At 39.4% G+C, this 15673-nt stretch overlaps 1 protein-coding gene across 3 annotated transcripts in view; it reads left to right on the top strand.

The window, feature by feature from the left end:
• Positions 1-13820, top strand: part of ARFGEF2 (ARF guanine nucleotide exchange factor 2) — a 31968-nt gene extending 18148 nt beyond the window's left edge. For 2 of the 3 annotated variants that reach the window (XM_021539221.3, XM_085558350.1), the window contains exons 19-39: positions 301-452; positions 638-766; positions 1089-1247; positions 2289-2433; positions 3285-3384; positions 4151-4191; positions 4262-4431; positions 5062-5213; positions 5417-5589; positions 6005-6165; positions 7033-7163; positions 7277-7406; positions 7836-7971; positions 8806-8944; positions 9080-9134; positions 9297-9411; positions 9682-9812; positions 10814-10982; positions 11374-11512; positions 12454-12571; positions 13216-13820. In XM_021539221.3, coding sequence (XP_021394896.3) covers positions 301-452; positions 638-766; positions 1089-1247; positions 2289-2433; positions 3285-3384; positions 4151-4191; positions 4262-4431; positions 5062-5213; positions 5417-5589; positions 6005-6165; positions 7033-7163; positions 7277-7406; positions 7836-7971; positions 8806-8944; positions 9080-9134; positions 9297-9411; positions 9682-9812; positions 10814-10982; positions 11374-11512; positions 12454-12571; positions 13216-13395 — 2825 coding nt within the window. In that variant the 3' untranslated portion in view covers positions 13396-13820. Of the gene's footprint in view, positions 1-300; positions 453-637; positions 767-1088; positions 1248-2288; positions 2434-3284; positions 3385-4150; positions 4192-4261; positions 4432-5061; positions 5214-5416; positions 5590-6004; positions 6166-7032; positions 7164-7276; positions 7407-7835; positions 7972-8805; positions 8945-9079; positions 9135-9296; positions 9412-9681; positions 9813-10813; positions 10983-11373; positions 11513-12453; positions 12572-13215 lie in introns of those variants that run through there. The other variant, XM_077786970.2, reaches the window with a different exon arrangement.
• Positions 13821-15673: the final 1853 nt, after the last annotated feature.

The raw sequence follows: 15673 nt of genomic DNA, 5'->3' as shown, positions 1-15673 counted from the left end.
AGGCAGAATGACTTAATAGAGTATACACCTCTGACTTGGAGCAATTAGGTAATAGCATGTATTATATACTAAAGGGCGAATTGGTTATTTTGTACAGAATAAAGTCTTAAATTTGGGTGTAGTTTTTAGTGCTGGACTTCCTTGCTTGCAGCCTCCTGACTTCCAAGATTTTGCAAGATTTCTGTCTTTAGATTTTATTTGCAATACCTTTATTTACCATTTTGTGATGCTCAGTGTGAAGAGAAGGAATATGCTCTTGTAAGAAAAGCAAGTAATGTCTGTGTGTGCTGTTCCCCTTAGGCGTAGCTAATGAGAAGCAGCGGAGGTTGTTGTACAACTTGGAGATGGAGCAAATGGCAAAGACAGCCAAAGCCCTCATGGAGGCAGTGAGCCATGCGAAGGCACCTTTCACTAGTGCCACTCACCTGGATCATGTCAGACCCATGTTCAAAGTGAGTGTCAGGTTCTCACTGTGTCTTTGTTATGAAGAGTTTAAAGCATGGGAAGAAAAGTGGAAAATTACTCTGAAGAGTTTGCTAATGAAACAGAGGGACTCTTTGGATATATTTGGCTTCAGTAACCAGTGTTTTCGGCTAAAGTTGTAAGCGGCCTCTGAATTTAATTTCTTCCTGTTTAGCTTGTGTGGACTCCACTGCTGGCAGCTTACAGTGTTGGCTTGCAGAACTGTGATGACCCAGAAGTTGCATCCCTGTGTTTGGAAGGAATTCGCTGTGCCATTAGGATAGCCTGTATCTTTGGAATGCAGGTTGGTGCCACACTTAGCCTGGTTCTTGCTGAGGGCCATGGGAGGCAGGTGAAGAATTACAAACAGCCTATACATAGAAGATGAAATGTCTCATCTGCTTTCTTGATGTAATCAAGATGCTTTCTTGATGTAATCTTGATGTAATCAACTCTGCTTTTCTTTGTTGAATCTTCTGTTAAGAGCATTTGCTGGCATCCTACTGTCATTTAGCTGGAAAGTGCTCTAACAGTGCCAGCTATCCATAGAAGGAAAATTTGTAGGCAAGTTGCTTTCTCTGGTTCTTTGGGGACTTGATTTTCATGCTTGTTTCTCTGTCCTGTAGCTTGAACGAGACGCTTATGTACAGGCTCTTGCTCGTTTTTCCTTGTTGACTGCCAGTTCCAGCATTACAGAAATGAAACAGAAGAACATCGATACTATTAAGACACTCATTACAGTTGCTCACACAGATGGCAACTATCTTGGCAATTCTTGGCATGAGGTAAATCCTTATTAAATAGTGAATGTGGTTTTTTCTACTACTATCAGCTCCCCGAACTTGCTCAAAAATGTGAAGGAAGTGCATTATATAAAGTTTTTTTTTTCTAATATGTAGATAAAAATAATGGATTGCATTTTTTTTTGAAGACCCTGTGGAAACTGTGTGACAATATTGTAGTTTTTGTGGCTGCATTTGATATAGGATTTAAATTATATAAAAATTTTCATTTGGCTTGAGAAAATTCTTCATATAAACTATTGTATTCTTATTCATGGAAACAAAAATATTCTAGGTCACAGGTCCAGACTTGTCTGTGCAATGTTTGACAACATGTACACCATAAGCACATGAAAAACTGGGGCTAAAATACTTTGGTGGATGATTGATAAATATGAGCTATCAGGATTATATGTATTTTCTTAAAGCCTGTGCTGTTGCTAAAAGGAGCATTTCTGCTGCATTATGTTCTCTGGCTCTAGTCTTGGAGTACATGATATGAGCCAAAATGTGCTAGAGCTGACAGATAGCTCAGACCTGGCTCACTGCACACTCTCCTGGGTGCTTGTGCCAGCCAAGGGATGTGGCTGTGGGGAGGAAGGAGGAGGCAAGCACAGCATTGGCATTTAAACTGTCTAGTTTGGAATGTTGTTACTCAAGTGGTGAGAGCTGCAGTGTTTCAGTCTTATCTCTCTAGGGCAATGAAGTCTCTACAAGATCAGCTCCAGTCTGATCTTTATAGTGTTGAAAGTTGATGGTGTAAAAAGTAATGAAAAGGTATCCTTCAATAGTTAGATTTTGGAGCACTGTTTATTTTGTTCTTATATTGGAATGATTCATGGTGGCTGATAATATTGAATGCAGTCAACTTAATTTTCAGTTTTATTAGTAATGTTTTAGCTCCATCAAAACTGTTAAAATGGCCTAAATTGTTTGAATGGTTGGAGAACCTGGGAAGGTCATAAATATTAAATACAAATATATGTTAAGAATAAAAATATGGTAGTGTGCAGAAACACAGTGTTAAATTTCTTTTGGTTTTAGATCTTGAAATGTATTAGCCAGCTGGAACTGGCACAGCTCATAGGAACTGGCGTGAAAACTCGGTATTTGTCTGGTTCTGGGCGTGAGAGAGAAGGCAGCATTAAGGGCTATGCCTCTGCAGAAGAGTTTATGAGCCTGGGATTAGGTAAGATTATTAATCCTGAACTTCACAAAGGCGCACATACAAGTGGAGTAAGGATGTTAAAGAGTCCTCAATGTTATAATATACTCAAATATACTTACTTGCTTCCAGGGGAAGCTGTGTTGAATTAATGAAACTGTATTCCAATATGTGTTTATAATTACCAAATCTGTTGTAATTTTGGAATTGGTTAAGCTATTTAATAACTACTCCACATTTATTTGTTGGAATATGTTGTTGTCAAAACTGTTTTGCTGTACGAAGTCATGCTTTTGTTAAAACATTAATTAATAGAAAAAAGAGCTGTTTATTTTTAGGAATTAATAGATGTTTCAATAGCTGACAATTGGTTTTCCAAAGGAATTTCTTATCTTTACATGTTGGGCTTGCTGTTCCAGTTCCTATTGTTTCTGCAGTGTTTACAACAAACAAATCTGAGATTTTTGTATAAAATTAGAGGGACAAGGCAAGCTGCCTTATCTTTGCGAAACCACTAAGGAAATAATTTAATTTTAAAAAAAGTTTGGAGTGAATGCTGTAATAATGATTACAATGAATACAGAACTGTGTTCAGCATTAACTATTTGTAGCTAACTTAGAATTCATGTTTTAAAATGGTATTTTCTCTGTTCCAAATTTAATTAACAATATCATATCATCTTAACCTAATAAATATGATGTTTAGCTGTCTAATAATCTGTCATAGATCTAGCACAGGCATTATCTGCTCCACATAAATTACATGGTAGCTAGAAACAGTAGTCAGTTCTCTTTGTTTACTTGTTTGCTGTTGGAGTTACTATAAAGTCATTGTTTCCTGATGGCAAATACTGTTTTTAATGAATTTGTGGCAGGGAACCTCGTTGGGAGTGGGGCTGACAAACGGCACATGGCGAGCATCCAGGAGTCTGTGGGGGAGACCAGCTCACAGAGTGTGGTGGTAGCAGTGGACAGGTACTGAGAATGTAACCTCTGCACTCTTACTCAAAATGTCGTCTTTGTCATCTGACCTTCCGAAATAGTCTAAAGACGTGCTTCTATCCTAAACTATGTGTTGGAATGGGAGTTCTTAGTAACTACGGATGCAATGGTGCAAGCCTGCACAATCGTATATTCAGACTTGCAGTGTTTATCCTAACTATAAACACCCTGTTACCACATCAAAGTTCAGGTCATTTGGGAATGTTCTTCGCTTTATCAGTGTTCTATAGGGGCCACTATCAGCAGTCTGAACTCCTCTCAAGATTGAACAGCTGAAGGGGAAGAAGGGACAGCAGTGCATCCATAGTCTTTCCCCTGTCTCTTTTGACAGCCACAGCCAACCATATTCTCAGAGGATATAAAGATCAAAGGTGGCTGATAACCAGTAAAGTCTTGTAGCAAAGCTTTCTGTCTGTTTATTGTCCCCTTGAAATATAATGTGCTGTCACCCAATTGAGTGTTCCAGCATAACTTGGCCTGGGTAAACTTGTGAGCCTGTGCCTGTTCCTGCAATGGGGCAGGAGTATGGTAGACTGTGACTTGGTGCAGGAAAGAGGATGCTTAGACTAAGGAAAGATGCATGTACTGCTGCCAAGGAGCAAGAATACAAGGGGTGCAGAGTTCATGGCATGGAGAACTGTGAAGTACCTCCAGATGTGCTGACCTTTTGCTGCAGCACTGAGCTGTAATCGGTTCCTGTGGATGTGCAGCTGCAATTCAACTCCTGTGTTTGTTGTAGGATTTTCACGGGCTCCACGAGGCTGGACGGGAATGCCATAGGTATGTATGCTGGGTTCCAGGGCCCCTGGCACAGGAGCAGCCTGGCTCACAGCAGCCTTCTCCCGTGCAGTTGACTTTGTGCGGTGGCTGTGTGCTGTGTCCATGGACGAGCTGGCGTCCCCGCACCACCCGCGCATGTTCAGCCTGCAAAAGATCGTGGAGATCTCCTACTACAACATGAACCGCATCAGGCTGCAGTGGTCGAGGATTTGGCATGTGATTGGGGATCACTTCAATAAGGTATTTTTTAAAATCAAGTTACACAAGGTGCATAAATAGTGGGACTTCTTTAATCAACTTTTCCCTTCTGTGTTGTTAGTGGCTTAAACTCTGATATTGAAAAAAAAAATCCATTCAAGGAACTTAAAAGAAGCACCTATTTAAAAATCTAAAGTGTACAAACAGAAATGTTTATAGGAATGATCTTTACTTATATAATCTTCATTATAGGATTTGGTATTTTTGTGATTTTTCTTTGTCTTTTCCTTGGATAAAATGCCAAGTTAGTTTTCCTCTAAAATGTACACAGGTGATTCTTTAACAACAGTTGTTTTGCTTAGGAAATTGAATCATGTTAGGATGGGATTTTTTAACCTAAGATTCCATTTATTTTATTGTATTGTACTGTATTTTAATTTTAGCATCTAGCTGGCTATTACATTTCTGCTTGATTCATTCAAAATCCACGGGTCTGTTTAGATGGATGAAATGACATAAAGTCCCCTTCAGCAAGAACCCCTTCTTTCCCAAGTATCAGAACACTAGAATGTGCTAGCAGTGTTTAGTGGGCTGAGATGGAACTTGAGATGGAATCTGTTATATAAATTACACATTAACTGATAAATGTTTGAAAATATGCTTTTCTTCTAGGTTGGGTGTAACCCTAATGAAGATGTTGCCATCTTTGCTGTAGACTCATTAAGGCAGCTGTCAATGAAATTTCTTGAGAAGGGAGAGTTAGCCAACTTCCGCTTCCAGAAAGACTTCCTAAGGCCTTTTGAGCATATTATGAAGAAAAACAGGTGTGAGGCACAGCAATTTCTGCTTTAGCTTTAGTCCTTTAAGGATGTCACTTGGTATGGTGTAACATTCGGCTAGCTAAGATAACAATCATATCTATCTATCCTCTGCAACAGTATGGGTCATGGTTACCTACAGGGAAGTGGGGGAGTTACTTTGTGCCAGTGTAAAGTAGTCTTGCTTTCCTTTCTCTTTTTTTTTTAAGATCTCCGACTATTCGAGACATGGTGATCCGCTGCATTGCTCAGATGGTGAACTCCCAAGCTGGTAACATTCGTTCAGGCTGGAAAAATATCTTTGCTGTTTTTCATCAAGCAGCATCAGACCATGATGGGAATATTGTAGAGCTGGCCTTTCAGACTACAGCACACATAGTTAGTAAGTAATGCTTGACAGATGCATGCACCCAAATTAGCCTGGCTGCTGTGAGTCTGCTTCTAAAGGCTCATCAGAATAAGGCTTTTGTATTTCCAGGCAAGTAAACACACAGCCTTGCAGCCAGACTGTTTAAACTCTGCAGCTGCATCACACCCTTTAAGTCTCCTGAATGCTGTGGACAGGACAAACTACATGCAGATACTCTGCTGTAGAACTTGGCAATGTGGTTGGTGAGGTGGGACAGGGAAGGATGCAAGAGAGGGCAAAGAACCATTTTTAATGTAGAAGATCTGGTCCTTTTGTGTTTGTCTGTTCCGTAGCAGTATGCCATGGGTGACATGCCTAGATTGATGCAGTTTATCTATGGATTTTAATATCACTAAATTTTAAAAATGTATTTGTTTGTTCTTCACAGCAAATATTTTTCAGCAGCATTTTCCAGCAGCAATTGACTCATTTCAGGATGCAGTAAAATGCCTCTCTGAGTTTGCCTGTAACGTTGCCTTCCCAGACACCAGCATGGAAGCCATCAGGCTTATTCGCTATTGTGCAAAATATGTCTCGGAAAGACCACAGGTACATTTGAATTTTTGCCCCTGCTGCATTTTCATACTCTTCTACTGTTAAATGGAGATTAATCTACTAAGAGCTTTCATGCTCAAATTTCAATTGCAAGTGTTTGTGTTCAAACACTTGAAATTGAAGTTTGAGTATGAAAGCTCTGTTAATTAAAAAGCTCTTTTAATTGAATGATTAATCCTAATCATTCAGTTAGGAGAAATTTTGGTATTATGTGAGCAGTAAACTAGAGCTAGTTAAGTAATGTTAAGTCTTTTAAGTCCAAATGGGAAATAACTGAATTAAATAGTCTTTGTTTCTTTGTTTTTGTGGTGTTAAGATGACTTGGAATGCAGTGCTTCCAGTTCTGTCGCCCTAGTTATGTCTAGTTCAGTTGGTTAAAAATGTGTATTCTTCTCCATCAGTCTGTTGTGTGACTACTGAATGCATTAATCACTGGCTGAGGAGTGCCTGGCATTACACTGCAGTTGCATCTTAGTGCATGCTGCCTTCAATGTACCAGAGACTTGTAGAACTGGTTTCTGCCAATTTTAGATTTCCTTGTTACGTGTATTGCTGTAACAGTTATCTGTCACTGTTTAAGTTGCTTTCTAAGAAGTCCAAACCTCAGCAACTTCTAAGGCCTTTACCTGGACTGAAATAAAAACAGATTAAAGTATTTATTTCCATAGATTATTTTCTAGTATTTTTGCAAATAGCTACATCTCAGTGCTATACTTATATTTCGCAGAATTGGAGTGTTATAGTAGGAACTAAGCCAACTTTCCAAGTTTGTCTGTACCACTGGTAGTATCTAAATTTGTCACATACAATGATTTCTGAGATAATTTTTTCTTTAAACCTTTTTTCCTACTGATCTTCAAGGTATTAAGAGAATACACAAGTGATGACATGAATGTGGCTCCTGGGGACAGAGTATGGGTCAGAGGATGGTTTCCTATTTTGTTTGAACTTTCTTGTATCATCAATCGTTGCAAGTTAGATGTTCGTACAAGGTAATTAAGCTTTCATTGTTTTCCTTTTTTCTTTTATTTTAATTAATTCAGTGAAGATATCACAGGAACAAATTTTAACATCTGTTCCAATGCTTGTTTGGGTTTGTTTATAGAGGCTTAACAGTGATGTTTGAAATCATGAAGAGTTACGGCCATACTTTTGAAAAGCACTGGTGGCAAGACCTGTTTAGAATTGTGTTTCGGATTTTTGATAATATGAAACTCCCTGAGCAACAAACAGAGGTAAAACAAAAAAAAAACCAAAAAACTAAAAAGCAAACATGCCCTAGAGTTAGTATTTTTAAGAACTTGCACATCTGAGTCAGCACTTTCTACTGACACCCCATACTGCCCCATACTTAACTAAACATATTCTATATTCCTTCAAATTCTGTGGCATGAATGAAACTTGCCACAGTATCCAGTGACCTGTGTGAGTGTCCATCTGATTCTTTTCAGGGAGAATGTTCTCCCTCTGTTGTGAACATGTGCAATTTTCTGACCAGTGTTCATGTGGCCAACTAAGTGCTTCTGACAAGACATCTGTGGTCATGAGGCTTTAGTTCGGAGTTCTCTCCTCAGAGCTGTCTCTTGACCAGCCATGTGTAAGCAAAGTGTTGTCATCATGGAAGAATCCCCATAAAACAAAAGACTTTACATTTTCTGTCCCAGAAATCAGAGTGGATGACCACGACGTGCAACCACGCCCTTTATGCTATCTGTGACGTGTTCACACAGTTCTATGAAGCTTTGCATGAGATCCTTCTTCCTGACATACTTGCACAGTTACACTGGTGTGTAAAACAAGGTACCTTATTTACCTGTACCTTTTGATTAAATGTAGTTTTAAATGTCCATTACTTAAGAAGGGGAAGGTTAACTGAATTTTTGAAGAATGGAAGTTCCCATTATGACAATATGTGTTGCAGTAGATTGATGCAGTATCTTGAATATCTGAGCATCAATCTTTTTATTGACTTAGGCAACTTTTTTGTTACTGTGTTCATAAGGGGCTCATGGTATTTCTGTGACACAGCAAAAGCTTTTGGAGAACAGTGTCGATCTCCTGAACCTTCTGCCAATAACCTTTTGTGGCTTGACTGCAGTGATACATTACCTCCTTTGTTTACACATATAGATATGTGCATGCATTCTGATTATTTTTCTTTTTTCTTATTTTCTGGCACCTGCTTCCCCCCCTTCTGCCACTCAGCGAGTACTTCTAAATACAGCTTTGTAAAGAACATGTTTTCTTTCTGGCTCCAAGTCTTACACCTGAAATCCTGCATGTTACTACCATGGAATATGGGGGACGATCTTGCAGTAAATCCTAAGTTTCTGATTGCTGCTTTTCCTTCCTTTTTCTCACTCTGTGCTTCCCTTTTGCCTCTGCCCTGTCTTGTATCTTCCCTGGTTGGACTTCCACCTCTTCCATCTCATGAAGGCTATTTTGAAACTCTTTTTTTTAATTCAGTAGGTTCTTCAGCTTCATATTGTTGTAACATATTGTATAGGTAGGCTTTGAGCCAAGAGACTGTGCATTTCACAGTATTGCTAAAAAATTTTAATGAAGCAGTAATAGGGACTACTTAATTTTTCCTTGATATTGTAGAAGTTGATAAATATGGAACGTGTTTTGCAGATAATGAGCAGTTGGCACGATCAGGTACAAACTGCCTAGAAAACCTGGTAATACTCAATGGACAGAAATTCAGCCCTGAAGTCTGGGGCCAGACATGCAATTGTATGCTAGAAATCTTCAAAACAACTATTCCTCATGTGTAAGTTTATAAGTTTAATTCTTGTATTGATACCAAATTCTAAAGCAACAATATTTACACTTTTTGGTCTTTTTCGGTTTTGTTTTATTTTTTGTTTGATCTTTTGTTGTTGTTTTGTTTCTTTACTCTGTGAAGCTTGCTGACATGGAAGCCTGTAGGAATGGAGGAAGATTCATCTGAAAAACACTTGGTAAGAGTTAATTCAGGGTGATAAACTGACATGAAGAGTTTTTTGTTAGGTTAGCTTTTGAAATATTTGTTGTAGTCAATACTCTTGACAATTAATTGATAGTAGATTGTATTTGGTGTGTAGTGTTTTGGATTGCTGGAATTGCTCTGCACTCTCTTCTAGGATTTGGACCTAGATCACCAGTCTTTAAGCAGCATGGATAAAAATGCTTCTGAAAGAGGACAAAGCCAATATTCCAATCCAACAGATGAGAGCTGGAAAGGTGGTCCTTACACAAGTAAGGAAAACATACAAGCTTTTTCAATGCACCTTTATAGCCAGTCTTAATTAATTTCTGTAGCTCTCTACAGAAAGTTTTGGAGCAGTTAAACTTGAGATAAGTCTTTGCAATTTATGTTTATGCCTTGCAGTGAGATTTTCTCTTTAGAAGATAATTCACAGGATTACTAAATATAGAATTATTAAGAGGAATGTCGTATTTTGCTAGCCTGCTGTAAATGGATCATCATGAATTGCTTCTGAGACTTGTGTTGCTCCATTTCATTAGACCAAAAACTATTTGCTGGCCTCCTGATCAAGTGTGTGGTACAGCTGGAGTTGATACAGACCATTGACAACATAGTGTTCTATCCAGCAACAAGCAAGAAGGAAGATGCTGAGCACATGGCTGCAGCTCAGGTACCATCAGACTTACTTATAACCTTGGTGGCAGTAAAGTACAAACTATGGAATGTTCTGACATGTTCACAAAATAGAGTCTTCTTCTGATTTTTAGCATTACCCTGAATGTGTGTGTAAACTACTCTTTAAGTTGTGATTTTTTTTGTCTGCCTCCAGTGCTGCCTGGGGTCTGTCTGTTGTAGGATTGTATTATATTACTTCAATTTTTATTATCAATGTAATAGATTATAGTTGTTTTTAATCATGAATACATACTTCCAAAATTGGTTTTGTTTGTTTCGGAGAAAGCATTAATTTCTGCTCATTAGACTGAGTGTTGTCTTTTAGCCACAGCTGAGGCTCTGCTCAGTCTCTGGATGTTTGCACAGGAAATCTTGCAAAAGTTGAACTTCAGCAAGGTCAATGGTCAAGATTTCATTAATTGCCAACCTCAGAGATGTCCCTGTCCCTGCAAGTTCTTATTCTGGGTAGTAGTGCATGGTAGCTCTGTTAATAAAGCCATAAGCTGGAAGTTCTGGCTAGTACATTCAGGTAGTGTTTTGGGGATGTTATAGTTAAGTGAGTGAAGTGAGCTAAAAATATTGACCAATTTAATTAAATTTGACATGAGCCAAAGATGGGGAATTTCTACAGTAGGCAACATTTAAACCCACACTGTTTTTGTTGTTCATTTTGATGTTTTCAGAATTCAACAGACGTACCAGTCAGCTTCTAGAGAAGAGGAAATGTTCTCTACCATATTGCTGTAATTGACTGCAATGTTTCAATGTTTTCCCTCGCTCTTTGAGTTTTATTTTCTTATCAGTAACTAGGATAGATCATAACTTCTCTCTTCTCAAGTACCCCACTAAGAAGAGTACAGCTATGATCTTTGACAGGACTACCTTGCTGTGTTGTAGTGCACTTCTACTGCATTGCACTATAAATGGAATTAGAGTTACTGGAGTTTACAGCATGTGCCCTCTCTCTCTCTGTGTCCCTCTCCCCCTGCTCTTCAGCGAGACACACTGGATGCAGTTATCCACATTGACACAGAAGACCAAGGAATGTATAAATATATGTCTTCACATCACCTTTTTAAGTTACTGGATTGTCTGCAAGAGTCTCACTCATTTTCAAAAGCCTTTAATTCAAATTACGAGCAGCGAACTGTGTTATGGAGAGCAGGTGAGGCTTTTATTTTTATTTCATAAAAATGCTGAACTACACTTCTAGCTTTAAGTATCATGACACAACAATGTGCCATTGCAATCACCTTTAAAGTTTATTGGACAGTTGCATGCTTTTATTGCTAGTCTCCTTCCTGATGACTTGAGTAATTCTGTTTGCTAAATTATCTGCTTTTTTTGATTAAAGTAGAGCTGCACAGCTGGTACTGCTGTAGTTTAGTATCTTTATAAATAAATGAGAACTCAGTCAAAATCAAGGAGGAGGAAATACTGTCTGGACAAGAAATCGTTACTGGTTACTAGTGCAGATTTTGTTGATAAAATTTATTTTTGGCTAGTAACACCAGCTTTGGATGTTCCCTCTTGTCCTGTGTGGGACTAATTTCTAGGGTTCAAGGGTAAATCCAAACCCAATCTCTTAAAACAAGAGACCAGCAGCCTGGCATGCTGCCTGAGGATCCTGTTCCGGATGTATGTGGACGAGAGCCGGCGAGAGGCCTGGGACGCGGTCCAGCAGCGGCTGCTCAGGTGGGACGGGGAGGGGTGGCCACTCTGAACCCAAAGTTCACTTAGCAGGGAGGAAGCAATCTGCCCGGCATAGGTGGAGCACCTTCTTGCCTGACATAGGCTTTTCTTTATGCAAGTGGTGGTGGCTGATAGTTTTCCCGGCTGAGTACATAGTAATAGAGGTGTATAGGAGGATACACTAATTGAAAAAGAGTGCAGTATAAGCTGCTGTACACCTGGAATTTAAACAAATGTAGAAAATAGCTCTAAATTAATATAAAAAGAGATTTTGGTGAGTTGGTACATAAAAGTCGGAAGTACTAGTCTCTTATCAAATATGAAGATCTTCCAGATTGCTCTTAGTACTAATACAGTGGATACTGATCTATCAGCATGTATGGACATGTTAATCTGTTTAGTCCTTCTTTAATTAAAAGTGTCCTGAAAATAACCATAGTAAGTAGTACAGTTTGTACCTTGTGTTGACAATCTGCAGCAGGGATCAAAAATTTATTAATAAAATAATAATTCTTCCTTAATGTGTGATGCTGAGCTGTGCAGATCTTTATTAAACCAGTCCAAATTTGGAGGGAGAGCTCTCTCGAGGTGCTGTTGCCTAAGCTGTCCCAATGTCAGGGTGAGGAAATAATGTTTGCAGGTTGAAAGTGACAGCACTTCAATTACAAAATGTTTATCAGGCAGATTAATTTTCCTTTTCCGTCTCTGTCATCAAGTATTTCCATTCAGTTATATGAAAAGTATTTCAGTTCAGTTACCTGGAACAATTCCTGTACCGGAAAAAATAAATTTGTGTAGTTAAATTTGTTGCATGTGATTGAAAACTTTCCCATGGAAGTGCATCTTGCTTGCAAACAAAGTACACTAAGAGGACAAACAGCATGTAAGCAAAAACTTTATAAGGGTTTTCTCTATGCTTTGTGTGAACTGTGCCATCTCTGTAGTGTGTGCAGCGAAGCCCTGGCATATTTTATTACTGTCAACTCAGAAAGCCACAGAGAAGCCTGGACCAATCTCCTGCTGTTGCTTTTAACAAAAACACTAAAAATCAGTGATGAAAAGGTAAGAAAGGCTGGAAGTAATGTCTGCATTTGGGTATGTTTTTCATTCCTTTTTCAGCCTGAATTCAGTCTTTATTTCTTTCTGTCCAGATTGGAGGTGGGCGGTTCCTCATAGTGAGCGCTTTCTGTGCAGTACAGCAGTGGCAGCTCCCCTGTCTGCAGGCATTCTGCATTGTGGAAATGGGGCTGCATCCATGCAATTCCCAGTTGCGTGGGAATGCAGATAGCATTACTGAACAGCTTTCATATAAAACCACAATGAATGTGCAGGAAGGGACACTCTTATGCTGTATTACAGCTGCACAGGAATGGTAAAATTGGAATTCCAGTTTCCTTGACCGCAATGGCAAGAATAATTTTCAGGATCTTGGCTCTTTTGAAGAAAACCAAATATTCATGTTGCTACAAATAGACTCTGGTATTACCTGTGGGCTGAGAAATCACAAACCCTGACTCGGTTTAGGGGGTAAAACCAAAGCTCGCCCTGAGTGTGCTGCTGCCACAAACAACACGGAGCCCTTGGGCCCTGGGGAGGGCTTGGGTGAGACCTGGTGCTTTAACAAGTTGCTCTAGCCATGAATGTGTCAACACTTTTCTTTTGCTCTAGCAATCGAGAGTGACGTTCTGTTTCTGTATCTTGGCCAGTTCAGGGCACACGCTTCGGCCTATTACCCGTACCTGTGTGAGATCATGCAGTTCGACCTGATCCCCGAGCTGCGGGCGGTGCTGCGCAGGTTCTTCCTGCGCATCGGGGCGGTGTTCGACATCTGCGCCGCGGGCGAGCCGGCACGCGCGGCTGGCACCACCCTGCCCCCCTGGCAGTGAGGCTGCTACTGTACGGAAAGCTGTGTCCAGAGAGGGACTGAAGGGGATGGGGCAAATGGGACCCTGGTGTATCACCACAGGAGCAAGTTCTTCTTACCACAGTGGCATTTGGGAACGAGGAAAGTAATCCTGTTCTGTCCATCCTACGGAAGTGTCAGCAGTTTTATTTAAAGTATTGCTTACAGAGTCAATACAGTAGGTGTGCAGTCTCTTTGTTTCAATGCTAATCATTTGTATGATCCAGTATGTCTCTTTGAGTCTTTTATGCACTGCTCAGTCTTTCATCCCAGCTAGAGCTGATAAATCAGCTGTATCTCTCCACAGAAGTTATGCCCCTTGGAACTAATGGCTGTATTTGTGTAGCCTCGTGATGTTGGCAAGTGTTCATAATAAACCTGACTGTGGTGGCCAATGACCACCCGAGACCCCTTTGGGTTTTCCTTTATGTCCAGGACCAGGCCAGGCAGGGCACTGGGCTATTGAAGTGGACAGCCTGGAGGATATTCGGAGAAGGTTTTCCTCCTGTTTAGCAAATTATGTAATTTTTTTTAATATCAGTACTGCATCTTCTGAGACTTAGTTTTATGGGAGATTTTACATCAGGAGCACCAATAGCATCTATTCCTTTAGCTTATTAGGCTTGAGTTAAAGGCATTTATAAAAAGAAAAGGCTTTCCTTTTCATTTCATACATTGGCAGATCATAGAGCATAAACAGGAACATCAGAAACAAGGCTCAGAAGAAATAAACTCACCTTTTTGACCCTTGAATATAATTTAGCAGTAATGGTGACTGCTTAGCAGTAAGTCCAATCCTTAACACAAGTTGGTCTCTAGATCTGCAGATTCAGAGACAAGTTCTAATTTGTCATTTTATGCAAATGATTTTTGTTTTTAACACTTGGTTCCTAGTGGCATCTAAAAACCCTGAATTTCAAAAAAACTGCTCTAGCAAAATTAAACAAGTTCATTCACATGCTTTAAATTAACAGCATAATTCTGTGCTTTGAAGGACTTCTGTGAAGCAAAATGTGACATGACACCACAACTTTGCTTGCCCAAGAGAGATTTCTTTCTTTCCTTGAAATGCAACAGGTTTCTGTGACAATGTTTCTATGACAGGATGCTGTCTTGACCTTTGAAATAATTTTAAATTTCAAGTTTCAAGACATTTCTAAACCAGGAAAGTATGGCAGGATGGGAGGAGAGGCTCCACTTCCTAAATTAATGCAAAGTAGTATTAGCTGCTGTGCTATCCAGAGTAGCAAATCTAAAATATTAACAGTATTTAAAGAAAAAAACAAACCGACGAACAGCAACAACCTACCTACTTGAATGGAACTAAGTGTATAACATTATTTTGTTTTTTGAGTTGACTTTCCTGGTAGGATGGCCACAGGTGAGGTTGTCCTGGGATATGCTGCTCTGAGCTGCTGGGAATGTGCTGTCTTTGGAGGGTTTTTTTGGTTGTTTGAGGTTTTTGTTGTTTTTTGTGATATTTTTCCAAAGGGTTTTTATGGTGCTCCTCAATACATCAGTTTGTCCTGTGTAAGCATTGTTTGGGAAAGGTTTTACAGTCAGTAGTAGTGACAAAGCTTTCACAATTTATTCTTACTTTTTATTTTTAACCAAAGAAGAGTGATAGTTGTGGCTCTTTGACTTTTAAATGCCCTTTAGGTTAAATCTATACACTGCTGTTTAGTAGAAGGGAGTGAATGGCTGTATGTAACAAGAGGAGAAGCCTGAAAAAATACGCAACGCTGGTATTTACCTTGCTGCATTTGAAATATCCTTTTGTGTGTTTGCATCTCCTGTAGCTGCTCATTCCCTGGGAATGTCACTGCAATTGGGTACTGCAGAAAATGAAGTATTTATTTTAATTCTATTTAAATCTGTAATAATATGCTATTCCTTTTCATCTGGTCCTAGGTAGTCCTAAGGAAAATATTTGAACCATTATTTTTCAGATTTGGAATGTGTCACTGCCTCATTGAATGTGTTCCCTCATGTCCCATCAGACACACCTAGCCCAGCTGCATGTTTGAAAGCCCTACAGTCATGCCTTGGAAAAAGTCTCAATTTTGAGGTCTTAAATGACTTCACAGTTGCTTCACGGGCTTCCTTTACTGTAAGGGGCAGCATTTGTAGTCTCTCTCTGCACATAGGATGAGGATATTTAATCCATGCTTCCCTTCAGCCTTTGGTCTGAGACGGTTCTTAAGAAAAGCTTTTGTTGTATTTATAGCAGTTACAAAGCATCTGGGTCTGCAGTGCAGGGA

The sequence above is a fragment of the Lonchura striata genome, chromosome 20 (genome assembly GCF_050655825.1).
Source record: "Lonchura striata isolate lonStrDom1 chromosome 20, ASM5065582v1, whole genome shotgun sequence".
NCBI lineage: Eukaryota > Metazoa > Chordata > Aves > Passeriformes > Estrildidae > Lonchura > Lonchura striata.
Note: the sequence above shows the minus strand (reverse complement) of the source record. Positions and strands in the feature narration are given on the sequence as shown.